Here is a 25,962-nt window from a genome sequence, read left to right as displayed (position 1 = left end):
TCATAAATTTCAAAAATACTTATATATATAGATTTTATACACGTATATTTAATCACAATTTATAATAACAAATGTGATCTCATCTCTTACATTTGCTCATTCATACAACTCTATAGTTTTTTGAAATATGTAATCCGAAAATGTGTTGCACTTTTTATGCTATATATATATATATATATAAAACAACTTAAGAACAAAATAAACTAATGATATCTAGGATACGTAATATTAGATGATAAATTTTAATGCTCAATTATGTTTGGAAAATAAATAAATTAATAGTACAAGTAATATTATAAAAATAATTAATCAATTTAAAAAATAAAATATAACTAATCTATATTAATAATTTAATATTTCACCTAATTATCATTAAAATCTAATTTAAATATATTCATAAAAATCCGGTGCATCGCCCGAGTTAAAAACTATTTAATCTGTTTTTATTTACTTGCAACACACCTTTTTGACACGCATTTTAAGGGAGATATTATACTAGGTAAACGGATAAATTAAATCACATAATTTTACCACCGATAAGAAGAAAGGGATAAGTTGCTACGGTGAATATTTCATAGCTTAATTAATTCGTTTACCTAATTTAATCACTTCCTTAAAAAGCGTGATAAAAGGTGTGTTGCAACTATTAAAAAATAGAGGAAGTATAATTCTTCTATTGATGAAACCATGTTGAGATTTATTTATTTATTTAATATAAATTGTTCATCCTCCTTTTATTCGTGAGTAATTGTTTAATATTTTATTGTTATTATCAATAATTGGGTTGTTACATAATCTAGACCCAAGCCTTATAAACACTGCACCAAAGTAGCACCTCATTTCATACTCATTAAGTCATTAATTAATCCATTCTATTTTTAAAACCTTCTTTATATTCAACAAGCTAAATAAGCTATCTAAGCCATGGCAACTTGGTCTGATCTCCCTCTGGAGCTCCTTGACCTCATTGCCTCCAGGTTTGATACCACGTCCGACACTCGCCCTTTTCGTTCCGTCTGCTCTACGTGGCGGTCCGCTATCCCCCAATCTCTCCCTATTTTTTTCCCTCCTATAAAACTCTTCAACTGTGACCTCCGCCTTACCAAACAAACATTTTTCCAACTTACTCCTTCCTTTGGTCACGACGACGCTCCCGAGTGGCTCATCAAGACTGAGGAGCACAACCCCGGGGCTCTCCATTTGTTCAATCCCTTCTCTAGGACCGTCACTAAACAATTAGCTCCTAATCTTCCTAGAAAATTTGATCTAACTAATATTAAAATCAAAGAGTTGGGTAGTGAGTACGTGTTACGTAACGTTATTATTAGTCCTAGTACTCGAAACATGGATTACTACAATATGGAGCATCAAAAGGTAGCAGTTACCTTTCTTAATCCTATTAGTAATAATGTTAATGTTGATTATGTTATTTTGTCCACGCATAACACGGGTAAATTACTTATGTATCAGTCCAAAATTGAGTCATGGGAATTTTTGGATGATTATACTTTGGGTTATGATGATAGGAGTATATATATTAATGATTGGTCGTTGCACTACGTGGATGTAGTAGAGTATGATGGTACATTTTATGCTGTCACGAATTCAGGTAGGACAGTAGCCATTAAGGTTATTGACTTTTCAGTCACAATAACATTAGTAAAAACCGCTATTATTGGTGGTAATAAAAAATGTCTTGTGAAAGTAGCGAATGATCTGTTAATGGTGGACTTGTATACAGATTTGACTCCTGAACTTATAAAAGTACACGGGGTTGAAATTTTCAAACTCGATAAAGCTGAACTGAATTGGATATTGGTTATGAATTTAGAGGAGCACACCATTTTTTTAAGCAACCATTCTTCATTTTCCGTGATTGGTTTAAAAGGATGCAAAGGAAACTGCATTTACTTTCATTTTAAGAATTTAGAAAATAAGGATTCATGTTTTTCGGAGATTAAAGTGGGAGATGTTGATGAGGTTGATGATTTTGAGTGGAAAAGTGACGAAGTTGGTGTTTTTGATTTTGAAAATGGAACTTTTGGACAAATGGAAGAATATTTGGAAGGTTGTCAACTATGTATTTGGCCTCCGCCAAGTTGGGTTAATTTAGCACGTATTACATAAAGTTCTTATAACATTCGTTCTTTCACAAATTACTTCCGATCTTATCATCTTATGTAAAAATGTGGACGTTTACGTTTATTCAAGATTCTTTTTGTTTTTTGTGGTTGTTGGTCCTCTATTCAATATTTTTATACTTTCTACATTTCACTATTGACATTTAAACACTACTCGTGGCCATCTGTTATGATTTATATGGTCTATAAAGTAAAAGTAGTTTATGTTTGTGTCAAGGGAACGAAATTAAAGTAAAAAACTTCTAAAACAAAATGAAATTAAAAGATAAATTAGGTCACAAAGTTCAGATTACAAACTTCAATTTCCTCGTGTGAATTAGTAGGAGGAGCAATTGTCTTCTTCTTTCAAAGCTTAACTTTCACTAATTTAATCGAAAAAACAGAAAATAAAAAATAACCTAATATAGGAAATTAAAATAGAAAATATATAAACATAACTCGAAATTGGTTGTAAAATAAGAATTAGTGATTAATTAACAAGGTTATATACGCAATCAAGGAAAAAAAGGAAGGAGGAAGAAGGAAAGAGATAATGAATGAAGCTAGACAAGAAAGAAAAAAGAAAAGGAAGGAGGAAGCCAACAAAAAAAAAAGAGCAATTGATCGATTACTATAATTAGTGCTGTCAAATTTCAAACCGAAAACGTTTAACTGTCCGAAACCGACCGATCCAAATGAGAACCGAACCGATTAAAAACCGATTTTTTTGAAACCGAAAACCGACCCGAACCATATTTTAGTAAACCCGAAACCGAATCGACCCGAATAATGTTAAACCGTACAAGAACCGAACCCGTTAACAAACCGAACCAAATATAAACCGAACTGAAAGAAAACCGAACCGAAAAAGAACCGAACCGTATCTAACCCGAAACCGGTTCCAACCCAAAACCGTTTAAACTGGCAAAAAAACCGCTTACACCGAACTGTTAGCAAACTGCTACCCGTTTGCACCGAACCATTTAAAAACCGAACTAGTTATAAACCGCTTCTAAATCGAACCGTTTACAAACTTTTTTATATAATTAAATGGATTTTTTTTTTGACGGGAATATAATTAAATCGAACCGTTTACAAACTTTTTTTTTTGACAGGATTATAACTAGTAAGATCAGTATGACTAAACTTGAAACAAAACATAATATGTATTCATAAAATCAATGAGAATTTGTTTATAATATGATGCCTAAATATGAAACGATTCACGACTTTATATAAAACTTGTGAACGCAAAAGGTTAGCAAGTACTATCAAATTTCAAACCAAAACCATTTAACTGCCCGAATCCAAACAACTCGATAAACAATTTATTTTTTTAAACCGAAAACCGACCCAAACCGTAATTTAGTAAACTTGAAATGGAACCGATATGAATAACGTTAAGTGGTTAAACCATCGAAGAACCGAACCATTTATAAACTGAACCGAAAAAGAACCGAACCAGTTAAAAACTGAACCGAAAAAGAACCGAACCAGTTATAGACTGAACCAAAAAAGAACCAAACTGTTTCTAACCCGAAACCGTTTCCAACCCGAAACTGTTTGAATCGGGATAAAAACCGTTTACACCGCACCGTTAACAAACCGCAACCCGTCTGCACCGAACCGTTTACTACCTGGACTGTTTACAACCCGAACCGAATTAAAACGGCTTAAGAATAATCTGAAACCGAATCGAACCGATAACCATTTAAACCGAACCAAAACCGACCCGTGAGACAATTAAACCGATTCCAAACCGACCCGATTAAATGCCGAACCAATTTCAAACCGAACCGAAACCGAACTGTCAAACGGTTTTGGCAGTGCTAACTATAATGAAAGAGGAGAAAGATGGAAGGTAAGAGAAGAGAGCTAGAGAAACTAAAAATAGAAACGAAGAAGAAAGAGGGATCCAAAAACAACAACAGGTGGTCACACGTGCAAACCGAAATTGACAGAGTATAACTTGCTTAATTAGGATTGATTTACAATACTGTTACTGTACATTGGGTGTTTAAAAATAGTTGAAAGATAAATCAAGTGACATAAACAGGGGAATAAACCCCAACCCTAAAGAAACAATTTCAAATAGAAATATCAATCGTCAAAGTTAACATATGAATATTGAAAAATAAAATTCCAACTTGTCAATTAATTAGGGATGGAGGGTATAATTTCCAAAGTTGCGATTAAAAGAAACAAGAAAGTGTATGCAAATTTTGTTATTTTCACCTTATTTTGCTGAATTGAAATTATTTTTTACTGAATTGAAATTATATTCTTTGGTCTAAAATTATTTTTTATTGAATTGATATTATTTTTACCAACCTACAATTTTTCTGCTATACTAAAATAATTTTTACAGAATAGAATTTTTTTTTATTGATTCTCTATTATATTAAATATATAAAGTTATTGATTTTTTTGAAGGGAAATTATTCTATTGAACTTAAATTTAATTTTCCTAATTTCTATTGTAATTCTTCTTGAAAGTTACCGATTTTACAAAATTGAAATTATTTTGACTCAACTGGACTTAATTTTACTAAATTGATTTTTTTAATTGATTTAACTTATTTTTAGTGAACATAGTTATTTTTACTGAATATTATGTTTTTTAAGATGAAGTGAATTTGGCCTAAATTGAATGTCTAAAGTACGTAAATTTTTTCCCAAAAATGAAACAATAATGCAATTAAATCCAACTCAAATTCAATTTTTCTTTGGTTCTTATTCACTTAGGTCCTGTACTCTTCACCTTAAAAAAATAATATTAAGTAAAAATAATTTTAGTTCAGTAAAATTAAGTTAAATTCAATAAAATTATGTCCAGTTCAGTAAAAATAATTTCAACTCAGTAAAAATAATAAGTTAAGTTCTATTAAATTCAGTTTTCTTAAAGAAGAATTATAATAGAAAATCAGTAAAAATAATTTCAGTTTAGCAAAAATAATTTCAGTTCAGTAAAATTAATTTAATTTCAGTAAAATTAATTTAAGTTCAGCAAATATAATTTTGTTTCAGTAAAAATAATTTCAGTTCAGCAAAAATAAGGTGAAGTGAACAGGACCTTAACCTTATTTTTATTAAGCTTAAATTAATTTTTTTTACTAATTAACACTTAATTATATATACAAATTATCTATTGTTACTTATAAAACTTAACTACTATAGAGATTAAAACTTACCTGAAATTAAATATAATTTATTTTTTACAAAATTATTTTTTGATGAATTTAATATATTTTATTATATTGAAATTATTTTGTTGGTGAAAAAACAAGGTCTAAATGAGTTGAGTCCTTATTGATCAACTGTATAAGTCTAGTCATAAAGTTTCATTCTCGCCCTTTATCATTTTATATGCAATAGACTATAGCTCACAAAAACATACAAGTACTTATACTTGACATTTTTTTAAAAAGAAAAAATATATACTTAACATTAAACAACTTTATTTAATTATATTAATTGACGAGGGTTATAGGAGATATTTAACAATCATGCCAGCTTGTTGCTATGATGCTATCATTAATATATTATGTGCTTATTAGCATCTCATTTGTACATACATTAAAAAACAGTCATGTATCAATGTATGTATTATTATTGCTACCTTTTTTTTTTTTTTTGATTCTTATTATTATTGCTACCTAATGCTTATTAACAAATCCCACATTATGAGAGTGAGGGATAGCTCAAGTGGTTAGAGCTTCTCTCCCGGTTTCAGGAGATCTTGGGATCGATTCTCACCCCCCCTCGTGGCTCTCTAAACACCAAAAAAACAAATCCCACATTATTAACAGGTGGGTTAATGACTACTCATAATAAAATACGTCCAATTTTAGAATCATATGGATTTATTTATAGAAAAATGCTATACATAACCGACTATATATATGAAGAGCTAAAAATGGAAAAAACAAATAGCAATATAATATTAATTAAATTGATTTGTGCGTATTTTTTTTTAATCAAAATTCCTAAATTAGGAAGGACATTTTGTAAAAAACTACCTTATAAAACACTCTTTTTGCAAGAAACTACCTAATAAAAAAAATGTTGTAAGAAACTACCTTATAAAAGGGTAAATGTTGTAAGAGACTACCATTAATCGGAAAGTCACCGTTGACTTTCAAATTCCGGCGTTGACCACATCACGTGTCAATCACGTGACTCTTACTTCACCCTTTCCCTCCTTTTTTCTTAATTGGCACGTGACGTGATTAACGCCGGAAAACAAAAGTCAACGATGATTTTTCGACCAAGGGTAGTCTCTTACAACATTTATCCTTTTATAAGGTAGTTTCTTACAACATTTTTTTTATTAGGTAGTTTCTCGCAAAAAAAGTGCTTTATAAGGTAGTTTTTCACAAAATGTCCAATTAGGAAAGATATTTAGTTCTTATACTTAGCTTAAAGACTACATATAACATTATCCTTATTTAAATAATCATACAATTTTTGTCAAAAATAAAAATAATCATACAATACCAAATATGTACAGAGAACCATTAATGGCATTATTGCATACGGAGTACCATTTATGGTATTATTAATGGCATTATTAGGAAGATGGTCGGACACTATAAAAACGTATAACCCTACCATGCCATTCATGATAATATTATTAGGGCAAAGGACATAAAAATGCATCAATATATTGTAAAATGATTTGATGCTTCGTGAATCTTTAATATACAATGCCTATTGGATTATTTTGAAAGAATCAAACAAAATTTGTATTATTTATACTATATTTTAGACAACTTTTCCTACTTATATTTTGTTATTTAACTAAGATTGCAGATAAATCACATGCCAACATATTATTGAAGTAAACAATTGCATGATCAATAGCCTTTGTCGACTCAAAAATCATTTGTAAAATAAAGAAAATCAAAGTCAAAGATTCCATTTGGTATGATTAGGGGTGTCAATCGGGTTTGCGGTTCGGTTTTTGGTTCGGTTTATCGGTTTTCGATTTACAACGGATCGGTTTTTAACGGGTTGGAATTATTATCGGGTCAGTTCGGATCAGTTTTAAATAATTTCGGGTCAGTTCGGTTAGGTTTGTTTTTATTACAGTTTCTTTTCGGGTCGGATTCTAATCGGGTCGGGTTATAATTGGTTCGGGTCATAATCGGTTCGGGTTAAAGTCGGCCGGTTTAAAAACGGTGTTTGTCAGTTTAAAGCGGGTTTTGGGTCAAAACATATCGGGTCCTAATCGGGTCGGGTTGTAATCGATTCAGGTCATAATTGGCTCGAGTTGAACTTAGTCGGTTTGACAACTGGTTTTGCCAGTTTTAAACGGGTTACGTTAACGTATATATCCTAGTATATCCTCAACATTCTATAATTAGTTATTCCAATAGATCATACGGAGTAGTAATTAGTTGTTTAGCTTTAATTAAGTCCCTTTTCTGTATAAAGATTTTCAGGAGCAAATAATAATAACAAATCTAGAGTTAGTTTTTGATTCAGATTTTTTTAATACAATATAGTGTTCGGCTTTAAGTTACAGGTTGTAAACGATTTGGGTTTATCGGGTTTTGTCAGGTTTAATCGGTTTCGGTTTACAATGGGTCGGGTTGCTATCGGGTTCGGAAGTACTCGGTTCGGGTTGTTCTCAGTTTCGGGTTGTATAAGTTCGGCTTGATAACGGGTACGGTTCATTAACGGTTCTCAAACATTCGAATCGGTTCAGTTTCAGGTTTTAAAAAATCGGGTCGGGTCGGTTTATGGTTTTAAAATAACAGGTTCATAGTGGTTCGGTTCCTTTTCGGAACAGTTCGAAACGGTTCGGATTCACCAGTTCGGGTCGGTTTTTGACAACTCTAGGTATGATCTTTGATCCATACTATTAGGTTCGATTATTGTATAAAAAGTAAAATATCAAAAAACATCTTTAATTAATTAATTAATTAATGAAATTAATGTAATAAAATTATGCACTTCTCAATTACTTCTTCATGCTCCCTTTCTTAGCTCTTAAATAGTACGTAGAACTAATTGTCCATTTCATGAAGCAATGGACTTCTCTAAAAAAACCACGTTATTCTCACCAAAAACAGAAGAAGAGCTAACCCGCCTTAAAAACTCACTACCAAAAGAGCTATGGTTCGATGGCAATCCCATGTACTTTTACCAAGATTTTTGGACCCCGAAATTTGAACCCATAGCCGCTTTTCAACACCATTTTGAACCTCAAGACACTGATGTCTTGGTAACCAGCTTTCGCAAAGTCGGTACAACTTGGCTAAAATCCCTAGTGTTTGCTATTTGTAACCGTACAAATCACCCACCTTCAAAGAGCCCCTTATTTGCCCATAACCCACACGAGTTAGTCCCCCATTTAGAGTCCATCATATACGGAAAATCAAAGATCCCGGACCTTAGCAACCTTAAAAACCCTAGGCTTTTTGGTACACATGTCCCATATCGGTCGTTGCCAATTTCAATCAAGGACTCCAATTGCAAAATCATCTATATTTTCCGAAATCCTTTTGACACCTTTGTATCCTCTTGGTTATTTTACCAAGCTGTAGACGATCTGAAGGCTAATATGATTAATCCTGATATGTTTAATCGGTTTTTTGACATGTTTTGTGAAGGGAAAGTTCCATTCGGACCTTTTCCTGAGCATGCATTGGGGTATTGGAAGGAGAGCCTCGAAAGGCCAGAAAAGGTTTTGTTTCTCAAGTATGAAGATTTGAAGGCCGATCCTAAACCTCAATTAAAGAAAATGGCGGAATTTTTAGGTATCCCATTTTCAAACCAAGAGGAGGAAGGAGGTGTTATTGATGAGATCGTAAAGTTATGCAGCATTGATAATCTGAAGAACGTTGCGATTACAAACAAGATTGATCAATTTTATCCAACCGTTGAGAATGATAAGTTCTTTCGAAAAGGAATAGTCGGAGATTGGATCAACCATTTGACTCCATCCATGGCAGAAACACTTGGGAAGATCATGAACGATAAATTTCAAGGGTCCGGCTTGACATATTTGTCAAAATGATTGTCAATTTCCTTAATTTGGTTATTCACTCAAGTTAATTTGCTGTTTGTATGTTATTTGCTTTTTTCATGGAATAAGTCTCAAACGACTATGTATTTTCTTTAATTTCCTTAAATATAAATGTTCTTATTTCATTGTTTTGTACGTAAGAACTGTAACAAACTTGTCACCTTAAATATTTGAACACGAACATTCATTATGTAATCTTTACAAGTTGATGTTGAATTGAATTTTTGTTAAGGGAAAAGGTTTTTTTTTTTTTTCCTTCACAAGAGGGTATGCACATGCATACCCATAGTGTTAAATAGTTCTGCCCATGGCGATGGGTATTGTACGTGCTACGTCCTATATTGCATCCACATTTGAAGCCAAAAAGTATTGACAGGTGAAGGGTATGAAAAAGTATAAAAATCAATCCCGAGTTTCAAACATGCATCAACTTATTAACATTTTGCTTGAGTTAGTCTTTAAACGATAATCATTATATTATTGCGTGTTTTTTCTTTTTTTTTTTGGATGGGAAGATTCGAGGTTTCATTTATAAAATAGCCAAACGACACTTATAAACAATTTTTGACAAATTTAAAATTCCAACAAAAATGTATAAAACCCTAAAAATAACATCGCAGAATTGATTGATAATAGCCTTAACAAAAAACTTCATCCGAAGCAATACAATCTGTGAGTTCGCTCTAATTCGGCATAAGATCTGCAGATGCATAATTTTTTGGATGAATATACTTCCGTGGTCTTCTAAACTCTGGTAGAAATTGCGAAACATTCGATCTTCATTCTTCAATAAACAAGTAATTAAAATCCCTACCATGTGTAGACACCAAATTTTGATCCTACCTTTTTAATTATCACTATTAATTATTTTTTATTACTATAATTATTGTTTTTTGCAAATAAATATTATTATTTTGCTAATTATTTTTATAAACTTAATGGCGTTTGTTTTATTATTTAAAACGAAGGAAACGAGTAATAACAATGATTTTCATTCATAATTTCCAAAATACATGTTACAATTTGTACTTCTAAATTACTAAATTACAAAATATTGAAGTACAACTGACACTACATGCATTTTAACCCTGCTCCACCAAAGTAATTTTCGGGTTTTTACTTGTGGATTAACAAGTAAATTAATACGGCCATTAGGAGGACCACTAGCCCCACAATGTACATGAAATACACCCTTATCATCCTCATGTCTTCCTCAAATGTAAAGACAGGCTGATCTTCTTGGTTTTTTTGAAACATGGTGGTTGAGTTTAATGGTGGTTTTTGTTTGATTTTTTCGGGTAAGGAGGAAGATGGAAGAAGATAAGAATTAAGTGGTGAGTGGAGATTTTGGATAAGGGTAATTTCTTTATATAGTAAAAAGTAAGTATTTTAGACGGTATTTTTATACGTATATGTATAATAATCGTATAGTATAAAGTACAATATTTTTTGTCTTGCCAGGGGAATTTGTCATTTTCCTTATAAACAAGCATTGTTTAACCCTTTAGAGTATAGTAAGCATATTAATATGTTCACTTAGACTGTTAGAGTGTTTGTTTATTTTATCTAGTGATTTTTGTTGTGTTTTGTGCACTACCCTATTATATGACCAGTTTACCTAAGCTATAAAGTCCACTATTCTAAAGACTCATGTCCGACCAAGGTAGGGAATGAAATGACAAACATTCTCTTTCTTGAGTGAGCACTTTTTATCATTATGAGCTATGGATTAAGATAATACCACTTTTTTTTTTATTTATATTCCTTCAATCTATTTTGGATCCGATAAATTTCAATTCTGGCCAATTGTACCAATATTATCTAACATGATAGATACGTGGATGTGAGTAAATTACGGGACAGTGGGATTTTGATGGTTGATATTACGCGTACAATGAATGGTGCAATACGTATTTTAGTAATTATATTGAAGCAATCATATATTGAATGCAGCGTATACGACGGATCTGGTAGTATGCTTTTCATCTTTATTTTGGTTGTTTTGTGCACACCATACCATCGTAGGCAATGGTGGTATGTAACTTTATTTTTTTTTAATTTTTTTTTCTTTCTTTACTTTTTTCTTTTCCAATCATTTTATTTTGCTTATTCAGTCTAGTTTGTGTGTTCTTTTGTCAATTTTTGATGTACGATTGTCAATAGTGAATTAACGTTACTTTTTTTTATCCCCCGCGGTTAATATTGTATCCAATCAATTTCAATTTAGACCAATTGTATCAATATTTATTTGACGCTAATTGGGACAACTGGATTTCATACGCGTCATATATTGTATTTCACTATTCAAAACACTATTTGGCACTATTCCAAATAGTAATTTTTGTTATGATAATTTACTTTGCCGACATGAATTTGGCTTCCGTTTTATTTGTTTTCCTGTTGTTTTGATCTAATTTTGTATCTTTTGTCTTTGTTTTTTACGACTATGATAAATATAAATTTGTGTTTTAGTAGAGTAAAGCAAGATATAAGAGTTCACTTTTGTTTTAAAGGTCATTCGGTCAAGGGATTATATTTTACTCTTGACCACCTTAAATTTATGTCGTATGACTTAATATTGTATAATGTATTTTCACGTTGACCATGTCAATCTTATGATTTTATATGATTTACTTTTTAGTAAGGATTATTATTTGAAATGCTCGTATTTATAAGGTTTTGTCGTATGTTTAAATATTCTTGGGTAAATTTATATGTACTATCTAATAAGGGCGGGGGTTATTTTTCTTTTTACTTTTTTTTACTTACTCTTAAATATTTTGTCTAACCCTATTAGTATTGTAACCTAATGTCTTTGTGTATCTTTTAGAGCTGACATCTCAGAGCAGATTTTTTTATTGTATAAGTGTTGTTTTAACACCTTGGTGAGTATAATAGTCACTAATTAAATTTAGGCACTTTTTATTGTATACAATGTGAGTATTATTTTTTGAGTTATGGCACGACTTGGTCATATATATATATTTTTTTATATACCCTGGCATTTTAGAACCTTTTTATTATCTGAATATTAGAGTTGATTTTATTACGGTTTTCTTTATTTTATCAGTTTAAGCGTTGCAAAACAGATTAGTAAGTTTGTTACATGTAAAACAAGAGAGTTTAATATCAAGATTCTCATTATTACCAAAATCTTGATATTTACCAAAATAATCCTTGAATTTTAATTTATTTACTTTCTTTTATTTACAAATTAACCCCTTTGTTTTCCTATATATAACCCCCTAATTCTCAAGTTTTAGACACACCAAAAATTCTTACAACTTCTCTCTCTAAAAATTCTCTCTAAAAATTCTCCTTTAATCTTTGTTTTAGTTAAAATCTCTCTAATTTAGCTTTATTATTAAGTTATTAGCTTATTAAAAAAGCATCTTATTAAGTTGTTTTTTTATTTTTATTTAAGTACTGTTATTATCTTTAATTCCTATAAAAATATACAAAAATATTTCAAGTTCAAGTATTTTTGTTATTATTATCTTTGTTAAAAATAGTAGTTTAATTGCTTAAGTATTCCTATTCTATCTTAAAACCAAAAAAAGTTTATTTCTTAAGATTTAATTTTATTTTTCAAGTTTATTTTCTCTAATAAAAAAATCAAAAAAGTTCATTAGCTTTACTTTGCTTTAGTTTCTTTTAATATCTCAAAATTCCAAAAAAAATTACTTAGACTCTTTAATTTCATTTTAACTAAGGAGTGATCATATTTTCATCCTTGATAAATCAAAGAGGTCATCCAAAAAAATTGTTACATCTAGCTCAAGGTATTATCTTCAATTCTTTTTTTAATTTCCTTAATTATTATTATTATGCTAACTAATATGTTTGTTTCCATGTGATGTTACCAATAAGGGTAATGATGATATTAGATGCTAAATTATCCCTAAATCTTTCATTACTCCACATTAGAAAGCCAAGCCTATTGGTGAGGTGATAGGTTACAAAAGAGGGGGGTAATTCCATTTTGCATTGCATCTCTTTCTAATGCATTTTAAATATGAAAGGTCAAAACATTCATGTGTCTTCCTAAAGCATATTTTTAAGAATGATTTATTTCTTTAAGTGAGCTTAAAGACCTAAGATATTAAGAGTTTAAGCAAAGGTTGTTCAAGAGTTAAGATTTATTTACCACGTCCCTAAGTTGTCCTGTTAAGTAACCATTACGACCAGAATCAGTTCCATTTCTTTAGCTCAAGTGATAGAACTTTTCAAGAGCTTTCCAACCATATCTCACAATAATTTTTTCGATTTTTCTATGAGTTTTAATGATTTTTTTAGTTCAAGCTATCAAAAAGATGAAATATGCACGTTTTTCTCTTAATTGCTTTTTAAAATTTTTATTAATTTCTTTTTAAGAACCTAATGGTGGTATGAAACCTATATTACACTATATTATATATATATATACTTCTTAACTTATGAAGTTTTAATGAAAATGTCTTTAATCTTATTTTAAAAATGATTTTAGAAAAAAGAGTTTTCACAAGCCTTAATTCTAAGTGTTATTTTAAGAAACTTTAATCTTATTTTAAAGATGACTTCAGAAATAAGAGTCTTTAATTCTAAATTTTGTTGTTTTAAAATCGTTAATCATATTATAAGATGACTTTTGAAATAAATGATGTCTTAAGGACTTTAATTTTCTTTTAAGATGACTTCAGAAATAAAAGTATTAACAAGCATTATTTTCTTTTATAATTTCGTGAACCTTTTTATTTTAAATCCTTTTGTGACACAAGAATGAATCATAACTTTGATTGTTTGTTTTTAATAAGTAATGATAGTTAATATGAGGTTATGGCCTCATTTCCAAACGTGAGGTTATGATTATTTATTTAGTTGTATAAGGTTGTAACAATTATCCATCTCCACAAAAATAAACTTATATCTCATCATAATTACCCAATGGATTAATTGACAATCGGATATGATTAAATAGTTTATTGTTCCCTTTTATTTGGAAGTAAGGCCTTGACCGGTGTCGTGTTTTATTTGGCCAATTCCATTAAGCCTAAACACATAACCCTTAAAACCTTACAAAAATTAACCTTGAGTGAATTTAAACCTAAAGTGAGATTATATGGTGAACCCTTACAGTTTCGCTCCAAAAAATACCTTGACCCACTAAAAAGTCGTCAATCGGGACGCATTTGTTGAATTGTCTTATTCAAAAGACATTTTTGGTGATCACTAATCGGAGTGATTTTCCTCAACCAAGGTGGTTCATTTTACTTTTATGAGTGAATCCGTCAAAGATCACTAAAATCCCACTTACAAAAATAACGTTTATGTCAACAACCCAAATTAAAAACCCAATGGAATTGGTTATTTAAAACATGGCATTTGTCCGAACTACGAAGGTTTTGATCCGTGAGTGAATTCAAAATGTCACTATGATCGATACGTAGTGCAACTTTGGTGCTCAAACCTACCTTGTATTAATTATTTTTTGTATGTGGTTAATGTGTCTTAAAACTCGAGTTTTTTTTAACAACGCAATAGTAAGAGCCCGTTCCTTAGAACGGAAGGGAAGACGAGTTCCAGACATTCGATTCTCTTAACCTAAACCCCGAACCTTGTGCCTTTTTTGTATGGAGTTAGCAGTTGATTTTATTTATTTATTTAATTTTATTTCTTAAAATTGACTGTTTTTAAATCCGTCCTTATTCGGATAAAAATAAAGTGGCGACTCTAAGTTTTGTTTATAAGTCTTATCAGACACTTAAGTGGAACCTTTTATAGACTAATTTCTGTCCACTAAAAAACCAGGTACCACACCATGAACACCATCTTAAGGATGATATCTTTTTATTGAAAGCAATTAAAGAGAATTTGGGGCTTTCCACCGGTAAAAACCAGTGGAAGCCCCTACAAAATTCACAAATAAAAATCAAGAATGAAGAAGATGAAGAGACTAGAGAAGTATGGAAGGATTGAAGAAAAAACAATGAAATACCCCTAGCAAAAGAGGCTAGGAAAAACCCTCCCAAGGGAAAACCCTAGAGGGAACTATCTCTCTCTAAAAACGAGAGAGAGAAAAAAAGAAGCTATTCATTTTATGTGTTTTTTCAATATTATTATTATGTATTCTTCTCTTACTACCTTAGATGGCAATGATATAAAGCGTATCAAAATTTCATCAATTGTATATTGAGTCAGTATAATTTATGTACAATATATGCTAATTATCTATGCACATGTCTTGCAAGGTAGCTTTTTAATTAAGAGTTAATTATAGCATAAGAGAAGCTTATAATTCGAAAATAAATAGATGGATTACAGAATATATAATGAAAAGGATTTGGTCTGGTTGGAGCAATTAATTACCCACAATATGAAATGAAGAATCGTATATAAGTTTGGTGAGTACGTTATTCCACTTGTTAACAATAGTTATTAGGATGAAACCATGCTAATTAATAATATACGTACGTAATATTCGAATCACGGTACTATAATTGATGAATACAATTAATTATTTCTACCATTGATTTGAATAATGTTTCATAGATTAACAAATTTATCGAAATAAGTTTTTGGTTTAAGATGGAATGTTTAAGGAAGAAGATGACATAGGTTGATGATTAAGTTTAATTTTAATGTAAAGATGATTTAAGTTGGAGATGATATGTTGAATTTTGCTATTTTTTTTTCGATTTTAGTTAAAATAATTTTCATGTGGTTAAAAAAATTATTGACTAACCAAACAAGATCTTGATAACTGTGTAGCATAGGTGTTAGATTGGATGGCTAGGATTAGATGAATAAATATCAACGATTTAGATTTAATTTCTTATCATGCATGGTCGAATATAGTCATCCGTAGTCGACAACTATGCTCAGGGGGCGGATATAGCTTTCATTGAGAATATGCACTTGCATACCCCTCAATTATGTATTTTTTTTCTTAACTAGTAATTTTCCTTTTTAGTTTGATTTATTAGATATAGGCAAATTACGTATGACATATATTGAAAAGGTAATTCCCTCAAATATATATATATATATATATATATATATATATATATATATATATATATATATATATATATATATATATATATATATATATATATATATATATATATATATATATATATATATATATATCGCTCTCTATTTTATGTCAAATCATTGCAAATAATATATAACGGAGGTAGTATATATATTGAAAAGGTAATTGAAGGATAGTGGGTAGCAGACTAGCAGTTATATAAATAATAAAAAGTGTTTATTGAAACAATAAAACAGAAGTATTATATTTATCTCCTCTAACTCTCTAGTCTCTACTTTTTTTTTTTTAGTCTCTACTTATATTCTAATCAAAGATTTAACTGCTCTATTCAAACTGCAATGTTCAATTTAACAATCACCCATAGATTTTATTTAATATTTATTTGGTGACTAGTACTCCGTATGTTATAATATGTTATCTTTAATTAGACTTATCGGATCGAGTATGAGTGTTTACTAATTGTCAAATTTTCTACATATACTAAGAAACCATCTTCAATCACGTACAAATAAGAAAAAAGAATCAATAAAATTTTAATTATTATAGTTTTAAGCTTTAGAATATTATGTAGTATGAGTGGTTTTTTTTTATTTTATTTTATTTTTTTTTTTAAAAGATACTATATATTTTATGTGTGACAGACCGGAAACTATATTTTATGTGTGGCTGGTCACATTGTGTGACTAGTACTTATTTCGTTGTATAATTGTGCATAGCCTCTTTTAGAATCCTGGATACGCCACTAACTATTCTAGAATTTTTATACTACCTCCGTGAACGGTTATTTGCAACATATACTATAAATGTATGCTAATTATTATGTGCAACAAATGAGTTTTTTCCTTTTTAGGTAATCATTTCTCTCTATCTCTCTCCTCATCACATGCACCCAACTTTTTCTCTCTCCATTTTACTCTCACAAACAAATTTTGCCTAGGAGTCCGCAAACACCCCCTTGTTGCAAATAATAGTTAACGGAGGAAGTATATTAAATAGTGTTTCTTTAGGAAAACTATGGGATTGTATGTTAAGAATTAACATATGCTTTGATGCTTTACAGACAACTTTTAATGTTTTACTAGCATAACAAAAGCAATAACATTCAAGGTTTCTGTACTAATGAAATGTGGAGATCGAATGTGAAATGTACCAAGACTACCAACAACATCATATCAACCTTATTACACATTGCATATAGCTAGGATTTACTTATCTTAAAAAGAAAAGGGTATGCATATCTTTGTGTTTTACACAAGCATACTGATATTCAATGAAAATGAAAATCGGGGATCGTAATCAAATTAAAGGGGAATAGGTTTAACATAAGTTGCAATTATTTCATTCTTGATGAGCTTTGCAGAGTAAGTGTAGCCATCAATGACCTTATAAAGGGCATCCAACACTCGAGCAAGGTTGAGGGCACGTTTAAGAACTGGCTTCTGTAGGTGTTCATCGCCGAATTTAGATTCATTCAGGAACTCTTCATTCAAATCCTTCCATGCATCTTCAACCATTTTATTAAATACATGCACCACTTCTTTTCTAGTCATGTCGTGGTCCTTCATATAACATTCCACCCCTGAAGCAACATGCCCTCTAGTTTGTTCCTCCTGTTATCATGGTCAATACGATCGATGCACAAAAGTCAAACACATATAGTACAGTACGTACGTATCATCATGATAAAGAGAGTATAGTGATAAAACTTAATAAAGATGGTCAATTATTAAAAATTATGACATTTAACACGTGCGTACAATATATCTAATGACTAACTATCTATAGCGAAAAAAATAATTGAAACACAACATACCTCATGACTAACTATATCATCCATGATACGACCGATGATCTCACATGCTCTAATAGCCTTTGGAGCTTCCATAATTTGTTCAAATGGTTTCTTTTGCACAATTTCTTGCATGCCTAGTAAGCAAGAGGTAACAATGATTTGACCAACCCCTGTGATTCTTGCGTTCTCCATATATTCTTCAAATGTTGGCACAAATTTTGCCTTGTACCACTTTGCCTCTGTGAAGTAGCTTCTTATCAAATCTTTCACCTGAATCATGTCATATATTATATAGGTTTCAACCATGGAATCATAAAATATAAAAATAGTAGGTTCAACCAAGAGGCGTTATACCAAAAAATTATTATGAATACTAGACGCTTGAACATTTATATATATTTTTAATCACGTATAAAACTATGAATACTAGATGCTTGAACAAAGATATGAAATCCATTATTTTAAAAATCTGATATCATGAATAACGCATGGGAGCAACATTATGGAATGAGGTCTAAGGGTGTGTTTGATAAAGAGTTTTTAGCTTATTTTATCCAATTAGATGTTTGACCAATTAAAAAAGCTAATACGGGTGTTTGGTAAATAACTTATTAAAAGAGCTTTTTGGACTCAAAAAACTCTCTTGGAAAAAGCTCATTATAACAACTTTTTAAAATTAGCTTATTGTAAAATAAGTTTTTTTGTCTCTTTAATACACTAAAACAACTAACAATCAACAACTATTTACCAAACATTTCACAATCAGCTAATCATAACCAGCTAGTCAAACTAGCTACTATAACCAGCTAGTCAAATCAACTAATACAATCAGTCATATCAATCAGTTACCAGCTAATTACCAAACAAGGCATAAGTTAAAATAAAATTAAAAAAAAAAAATGGCCTTACTCGATCTTTGGCGAACTCAGCAGCGTAAGGCTTTCCTAGACGCGTCATCTCTTTTGCAAAGTCTTCATAAATATTATAGACGAATTGGAAAACGAGTTTCATATAATCTTCAGGAAACTCCTCCATCGCGTTCAAGTCCCACCTGTATAACAATATGTGAAAGCATTACGTATTATTGTATGTATGTATATAAATTGATGAACGAACATTTCTTTCGACTTAGCTTCTACTTCCTCCGTTTTTTAATAGTTGTAACACACACTTTTTCACGGTATTTAAGAATGTGGGATTCACATGATATAATACACTTTAAAATGGGTTGATGAGTGGTTGTTAGGAGTGTAATTTAGTGGGTCATGTGCTTTAAATAAGGGAAATAATACAATTTTTTTCTCAAAATAACTTTCCATTTATGGTGTGTTGCAAATATTATGACATTTTCAATTTATAAAAGTGCTGCAAGTATTAAAAAAACGGAAGAAGTATGAAATACTAATTACCTCTCAAACGCATCAGTGAGGAGCATAAGTTCCTCAAATGTGCCATATGCATCATATGTGTCATCTAATATCGAAATCACTAGGAGAACTTTCACTAGTAGGATTCTAGCAAGAGAGTATTGAGGTTCATAGTACATAGATATCGACCAAAAATGGCATTCCACGCATCTTTGTCTTGCATAAGGAAGCTTGTTTTTAAAATCTAAGTCGTGCCACCACCTATGTAACATTAGAGAAAAGAAAAATATATTAGAGCTCTTCATACATTTACTGGCACCCTTTCATATAATTTTATTTCAAATAATTTAGTCAAATAACAATTGTTAAATTCACCCTTTCATATAACCTAAGCCACAACAAAATCAACCAAGCTAATAAGTATGTAAAACAACTTCAAGATTTAAGAAAAATATTTACTATAAAGATGAGCAAACTGACTTTAGGATTTGACTCAATTCTTGCCGGTACAGCAGTTGCATCCTATTGCAATCAATCTTAGCAAGGCTTAGAAGCGTCTCGTTTCGAGACTCGTCCTTCTCATATAAGGAAATGAAATGGCGACTCTCTACCCTCTGAATGCCAAAGTGAACAGCTTGTTTCAATGCATGGCGAGCTAGCTCAGATTCAGCCCCCTTTATTTTTAGGTTATCGGTAGTAAAAGCTAATGCTTCTTCTAGGATAGATTCACCATGTACCCTTAAGTGTGCAGCTTCATACAAGCTCACCATACCCTTTAAATCATTCCTTTTTGTTTCTTTGAACTTGTTGCTTTCAGTTTCAGTGAATTTATTGAATACATCTTCAAATAAAATGGTTTGTAAGCGCTTTAAATTGATACTTAGCTTCTTATCTTATGGACGTTTCTTTAATATTGCAACGAAGATACTCCATCTGTCTTACTTTACTTGCAACATTTTGACTGGACATGCTTGCTGATATACATGTTTGACCATCGATATCTTTTATTATATACTTATAAAAGTTATGAAAAGTTTATATTAAGAAACTATACATTAAAATAGACCCAACAACATCTTACATGACTACATTGACTTCATATAATAGCTTAAAAAGATGGTCAAAGTGAGATGTGTGAATAGTGATAAAAGTCAAAACGTTGCGAGTAATTTGGGACAGAGGGAGTATATCTTTCTAGAACATTACATAAACATTGCACTATATTCACTCTAGGAAAACAAACATTTTGTTATACTCATACTTCAATTACCAAAAATTCCCTTATTTTTAGTACTTTTCATTTAAACATGCAATGGATGCACTTGGAATGTGGGGTCATTTAAACTGCTAGGTCGTCGCCCAGAAGCGACGCGCCACATTGCCCGAGTGTGGTGTCAAATGAGCAAGGGCGTGCCATTGGGGCGTTCCCTACTGAGCGACGCGCTGCACTTCCCAGACCCGGGTGCAGTGATAAGTATGTAAGGGTTGCTAGGTCGTCGCCCAGAAGCGACGCGCCATATTGCCCAATTGTGGTGTCAAATAATCAAGGACTTGGAGTTGGGATCAGGAGGGAGCGTGGGAGAAAAGAATTTAGTTTGCGGATTGGTTCTTGGAATGTGGGGTCTCTTACGGGAAAATCAGCAGAATTGGTAGAAGTAATGAAAAGACGACGCGTGAACATCATGTGCCTCCAAGAGACAAGATGGACAGGAGAAGGAGCTCGAGGCTTGGTTTTGGGGTATAAGGTATGGTATGTTGGGCAAGAAACGAGCCACAGAACAAGGAATGGTGGAGCTAGGAACGGAGTTGGTGTGGTTCTCGATGAGAGGTTGGCAAAAGAGGTGATCGAGGTCTATCGGAAGAACGATAGGTTGATAAGGCTGAAGTTGCTATGTGGCAAGGAGATTGTGAATGTTATCAGTGCTTATGCTCCCCAAGTGGGTTTAGATGCAGAAGAGAAACGACAATTTTGGGAGGACCTAGACGAGGTGGTGCAGGGTGTCCACCACTCAGAGAAGTTATATATTGGAGGGGATCTAAATGGGCACGTTGGGGCGAGCCGAGATGGCTATGAGAGTGTCCATGGAGGCTTTGGGTATGGGCAGAGGGACGCCGGTGGTGAAGCTATTATGGATTTTGCCCAATCATATGATTTAATTTTGGCTAATACTTGGTTTAAGAAGAGGGATTCACACTTGATAACTTTTCGGAATGGAGCAAATGCAACTCAAATAGACTTCCTGCTCACAAGGAGCATAGATAGACAAAGTTGCATAAACTGTAAGGTTATCCCAGGGGAGAGTGTGGTCACCCAACACCGGCTATTGGTAATGACTATTCGTCTGAAAGAGAAGGCGAAGAAAAAAGTTAGACAAGAAGAACCAAGGATAAGATGGTGGACCCTAAGGGATGCAAAAGCTAAGGTTTTTACAGAAAAGGTAATTGAAGAAGCGGATTGGGATGGAGAGGTGGATCCGGACATGACCTGGTTACGAATGAAGAACTGTTTCCTAAGAGTGGCCAAAGAGGTCTTAGGGGAAGTAAGGGGAAGAACTTCGGTACAGAGAGATACTTCGTGGTGGAATGAAGAGGTGAAAGCAGTAATTAAGCAAAAAAGGGAATGCTATCAAGCCTTAGGAAAATGTAGGAGTGATGAAACCTTTGCAGCGTATAAGGAGGCTAAGAGTAAGGCAAAGGCAGCTGTTCGCCAAGCAAAAGAAAAGGCATATCAGGAGGTTTATGAAAAGCTTGATTCCAAGGAGGGAGAAAGGATCATTTATAAGATGGCAAAGAGAAGACAAGAGGCAAGGAAGGATATTGGCATGGTGAAGTGTGTCAAAGATAAGAACCAAATGGTCCTAGTGCAAGAGGAGGGCATCAAGGACAGGTGGAAGGGGTACTTCGATGAATTATTTAATGGAAGTAATGGAGTTGTGATAGGAGATACCTCTATGAGTGATGAAGAAATCAACATGGAGTATGTGCGAAGGATTAGGAGAGTAGAGGTGGAGATTGCACTGAGGAAGATGAAACCTAAGAAGGCGGTTGGCCCTGATGGGGTACCGATAGAGGTGTGGAGGTGTTTGGGTAAGATTGGTATTGATTGGTTAACAAACCTTTTCAACAAGATATGGACGGCTACAAGGATCCCACAAGATTGGAGGAAGAGCACCTTGGTCCCGGTTTATAAAAACAAAGGAGACGCTCAAGATTGTTCTAACTATCGAGGAATTAAGCTTATGAGCCATACTATGAAGTTGTGGGAAAGGGTGATTGAACAAAGGTTGAGGGCATGCACAAGCATTTCAGATAACCAATTTGGTTTTATGCCTGGGAGATCTACTATGGAGGCAATCCATTTGATAAGACAAATGATGGAGTTTTATAGGGTAAAGAAGAAAGATCTTCATATGGTCTTTATTGATTTAGAGAAGGCATATGACAAGGTGCCAAGAGAGATACTTTGGTGGGCAATGTTGAAGAAAGGTATCCCACGAAGGTATGTAGACCTAGTTAAGGATATGTATCGGGATGTGTCAACAAATGTGAGGACATGCGGAGGGTTGACAAAAGATTTCCCTATTACAATCGGATTGCATCAAGGGTCTGCATTAAGCCCTTTTCTTTTTGCAACGGTTCTAGACGAATTAACTAGACCAATTCAAGATGAGGTTCCATGGTGTATGCTGTTCGCAGATGATATCGTTTTGGTGGATGAGACTAAGGATGGGGTTAATGTCAAGTTGGAGCAATGGAGGCAAAGGTTGGAATCTAGAGGGTTTAAGCTAAGTCGGAGTAAGACTGAATATTTGGTATGTCGTTTTGGCACTCAGAGGGGGACAAGCAATGAAGTGGTGAGTTTGGATGGAAAGGATTTGACCATGAGTGAATGTTTTAAGTACCTAGGGTCGATCATCCAGAAGAATGGTGACATTGATCAAGACGTGACCCACAGGATTAAGTCAGGGTGGCTTAAATGGAGAGCGGCCACGGGAGTGCTATGCGACCGCAGCATTCCCTTAAAGTTGAAGGGAAAATTCTACAGGACTGCCATAAGACCAGTGTTGCTCTATGGTACAGAATGTTGGGCTTCTAAGAAAGAGCATATTAAAAAGATGGAGGTTACGGAAATGCGCATGTTAAGGTGGATGTGTGGAAACACTTTAAGAGATAGAATCAGAAATGAGGTTATTCGCAAGAAAGTAGGTGTGGCGGGCATTGTAGATAAATTAAGGGAAAATCGTCTGCGTTGGTTTGGACATGTAAGACGGAGACCCGAGGGTGCACCGGTGCGAAGAGTGGAAGAGTGGGACCATGGAGGGATTAAACGAGGAAGAGGGAGACCAAAGATGACTTGGTTGGAAGGAGTGAGGAAGGATATGAAGTGCATGGATTTACGTGAGGATGAAGTTTTGGATCGTAAGGGATGGAGGAGAAAGATTTATGTTGATGACTACACGGAATAATCAAATTTGGTTCATGTTAGCCGACCCCACTTTTGGGATTAAGGCTTTGATTGATTGATTGATTGATTGATTGAATGGATGCACTATATTTCAATGTGTTCAAAGTGTAATAAATAAAATTAAAAAATTAAACTCCTTACCACAAGGCATCTTGTGTCCATGTTGCCTAAAAACACGAAACTGTAATGCAGTGTTGCTCAAATCATATTCCATATTGAAACATTTTTGAGAAAGTTGTGAAAAAAGGCAATTCAATTGTTCTTCGATCTCATTCTCATAATAATAAGATATCCCTAGACGTTCCACAGCATCAATCAAAACCATCTTCTTTTCCAAATCAATAGATTTATCTACTATCATCATTTGGACTTCTCGCTTCAATGGCTCAATTTGTGTTTTGTAGTTTTCCATTTTCTGCATGCATGGAATAATAGTCAACTCAAACAATTTGAAAATCTAATAAATTAAGCCAATATAATTGTATAAATTTCATAAAAAGGAGGTACAACATAAGCTAATATGATAAAAGTCATTACTCAAGTGTCATAGCCTCATATAGTCATATAGGTAAATTACATATTATATAAATAAATAATATAGTTAATCGAGTTGTGAGATTTCATAATTTTATAGATCAAACTTAGTAAAGAATTTTTCTGAGTTGAAATTTCTTATAATAAATAATTTATTTATTACTAACTCATTTGGACAGAACTACATTTATAAATCTATAAAATTAACCTTTTCAAAACTATACATGTGTTACTAAGTATAATAATACGACTTAATTAAAAAAAGATGGAGTAAAATATTTACCAAAACGTCTTCGGAGGAAAAGGTAACAAAGCGGTCACCCCATATATCAGGGGGAAAATAAGCAAGAGGTCTAACCGTAGCAACTTTAGCTTGAATGGCTTCCATTATTCTAGGAAATAAGTTGGTATGTATTAGCTACTTGTAGTATTTTGTAAGAGTTAAAAGGAAAATGAATAGATTTGAAGTTGTGATTTGTGATTACTACTCCGTATTGGGAAGCTATTTATAATGCCTGTGATTGTAATTAAACTGAATTTTTTAAATTTATTATGCATGCATGAATTAGGTTATTAGTGGAACAATGACTTGGCATAAAGTAGGCAGCAGTAGTAGTTGAGTCAATCATATACTAGTATGACAAATTTTTAACATGTATTGAGGACCTGAGGTTATAGGGTTAAGTTTTGTGACAAGTATATACTAGTATACTACTAGTTAAATTTTACTTTATTTTCACATATATTAAATTTTCACATAATAGGCCGACCCTAAGTTCAAGTCTAACACTTCTAATCCAAAATAAGTATTTCACTCGACGCGGTTGTCCAACCTACTTTCCTTGCTTCTCTTGGCCAAAAAGATCTCCCACTTGTTTGCAGTGGCGAATTCAGAATTTTCGAGATGGTGGCTCACCATTAATTATGGACCACATCGTCCACATGTGAAAGTACAAATTTTTATTCAGATCTAATTCATAATTGATTTCAATCCAAAAATTATATAAAAAAAATTATTTTACAACTACATTGATTTCAATTCAAAAATAGGACACAAAAAATTATATTACAACAAAAAAAATCCATCTTACAACCCAAAGTATTACAAATAACATGTAACAAAAAACTAGTACCCACCATTAATAGAAGCAAAATAAATAAATAAAAAAAAATAAAAATTAAAAATTAAAAGGTGAAAAGACTTTAAAAAAGAAAGCAGCAAAAAAAAAAAACAGAAAAAAGCGAGAGTGAATACTACTAGCAATCTAGCATTGGGTTTGTTTGGCATCGTTGTTTTTTGGTTTTTTGTTTTTCAAAATCATATAATATATATTATATAATGAATTAAAACTTAGTCAAATAGACTATTAATATCATGATAATTTTAAAACTGACAATAAGAAAGCGGAAACCCTTTTTTCATGTTTTAGGTTTTTGGTTTTTTTATTTCATAAAAACAGAATATTGAAAACAAAAAAATGATACAGAATATTGTAAACAAAAAATGATGCCTAACAATCCCTTACACCGATTATTTTTTGATTTTTTTAGTTGAAATTTAAATATGTTTTTGGGTTTGGTGATGCGGACCAATGTGGCTGCACCCAGGGCCAGCTCT

At 32.2% G+C, this 25,962-nt stretch overlaps 2 protein-coding genes and 1 pseudogene across 2 annotated transcripts; 2 read left to right on the top strand and 1 right to left on the bottom strand.

The window, feature by feature from the left end:
- The first annotated feature begins 924 nt into the window (after positions 1-924).
- On the top strand, positions 925-2,127 carry LOC145600668 (F-box protein SKIP23-like). The gene has a single exon (XM_081656550.1). It carries the CDS (start codon positions 925-927, stop codon positions 2,125-2,127), a length of 1,203 nt encoding a protein of 400 aa, XP_081512676.1.
- A 6,027-nt stretch (positions 2,128-8,154) lies between these two features.
- Positions 8,155-9,586, top strand: LOC145600667 (cytosolic sulfotransferase 15 pseudogene; annotated as a pseudogene).
- Positions 9,587-17,487: 7,901 nt separating this feature from the next.
- Positions 17,488-24,732, bottom strand: LOC145603081 (valerianol synthase TPS8-like). The gene is made up of 7 exons (XM_081659201.1): positions 24,628-24,732; positions 23,952-24,225; positions 19,826-20,186; positions 19,388-19,606; positions 18,888-19,029; positions 18,000-18,248; positions 17,488-17,796 (listed from the first exon to the last, which is right to left on the bottom strand). The coding sequence occupies exons 1-7, from the start codon at positions 24,730-24,732 to the stop codon at positions 17,488-17,490; spliced, it is 1,659 nt and encodes a 552-aa protein (XP_081515327.1).
- Positions 24,733-25,962: the final 1,230 nt, after the last annotated feature.

The sequence above is a fragment of the Chenopodium album genome, chromosome 21 (genome assembly GCF_948465745.1).
Source record: "Chenopodium album chromosome 21, dcCheAlbu1.1, whole genome shotgun sequence".
NCBI lineage: Eukaryota > Viridiplantae > Streptophyta > Magnoliopsida > Caryophyllales > Amaranthaceae > Chenopodium > Chenopodium album.
Note: the sequence above shows the minus strand (reverse complement) of the source record. Positions and strands in the feature narration are given on the sequence as shown.

Excerpts from the sequence above, each read along its gene's own strand:
- LOC145600668 (XM_081656550.1), top strand. The coding sequence starts at position 925 with ATGGCAACTTGGTCTGATCTCCCTCTGGAGCTCCTTGACCTCATTGCC.
- LOC145603081 (XM_081659201.1), bottom strand. The coding sequence starts at position 24,732 with ATGGAAGCCATTCAAGCTAAAGTTGCTACGGTTAGACCTCTTGCTTAT. Across the intron at positions 19,030-19,387 it reads CTCACTGATGCGTTTGAGAG|GTGGGACTTGAACGCGATGG; the intron begins GTAATTAGTATT and ends ATTGTTATACAG. Across the intron at positions 18,249-18,887 it reads CTGAGTTCGCCAAAGATCGA|GTGAAAGATTTGATAAGAAG; the intron begins GTAAGGCCATTT and ends GACATGATTCAG.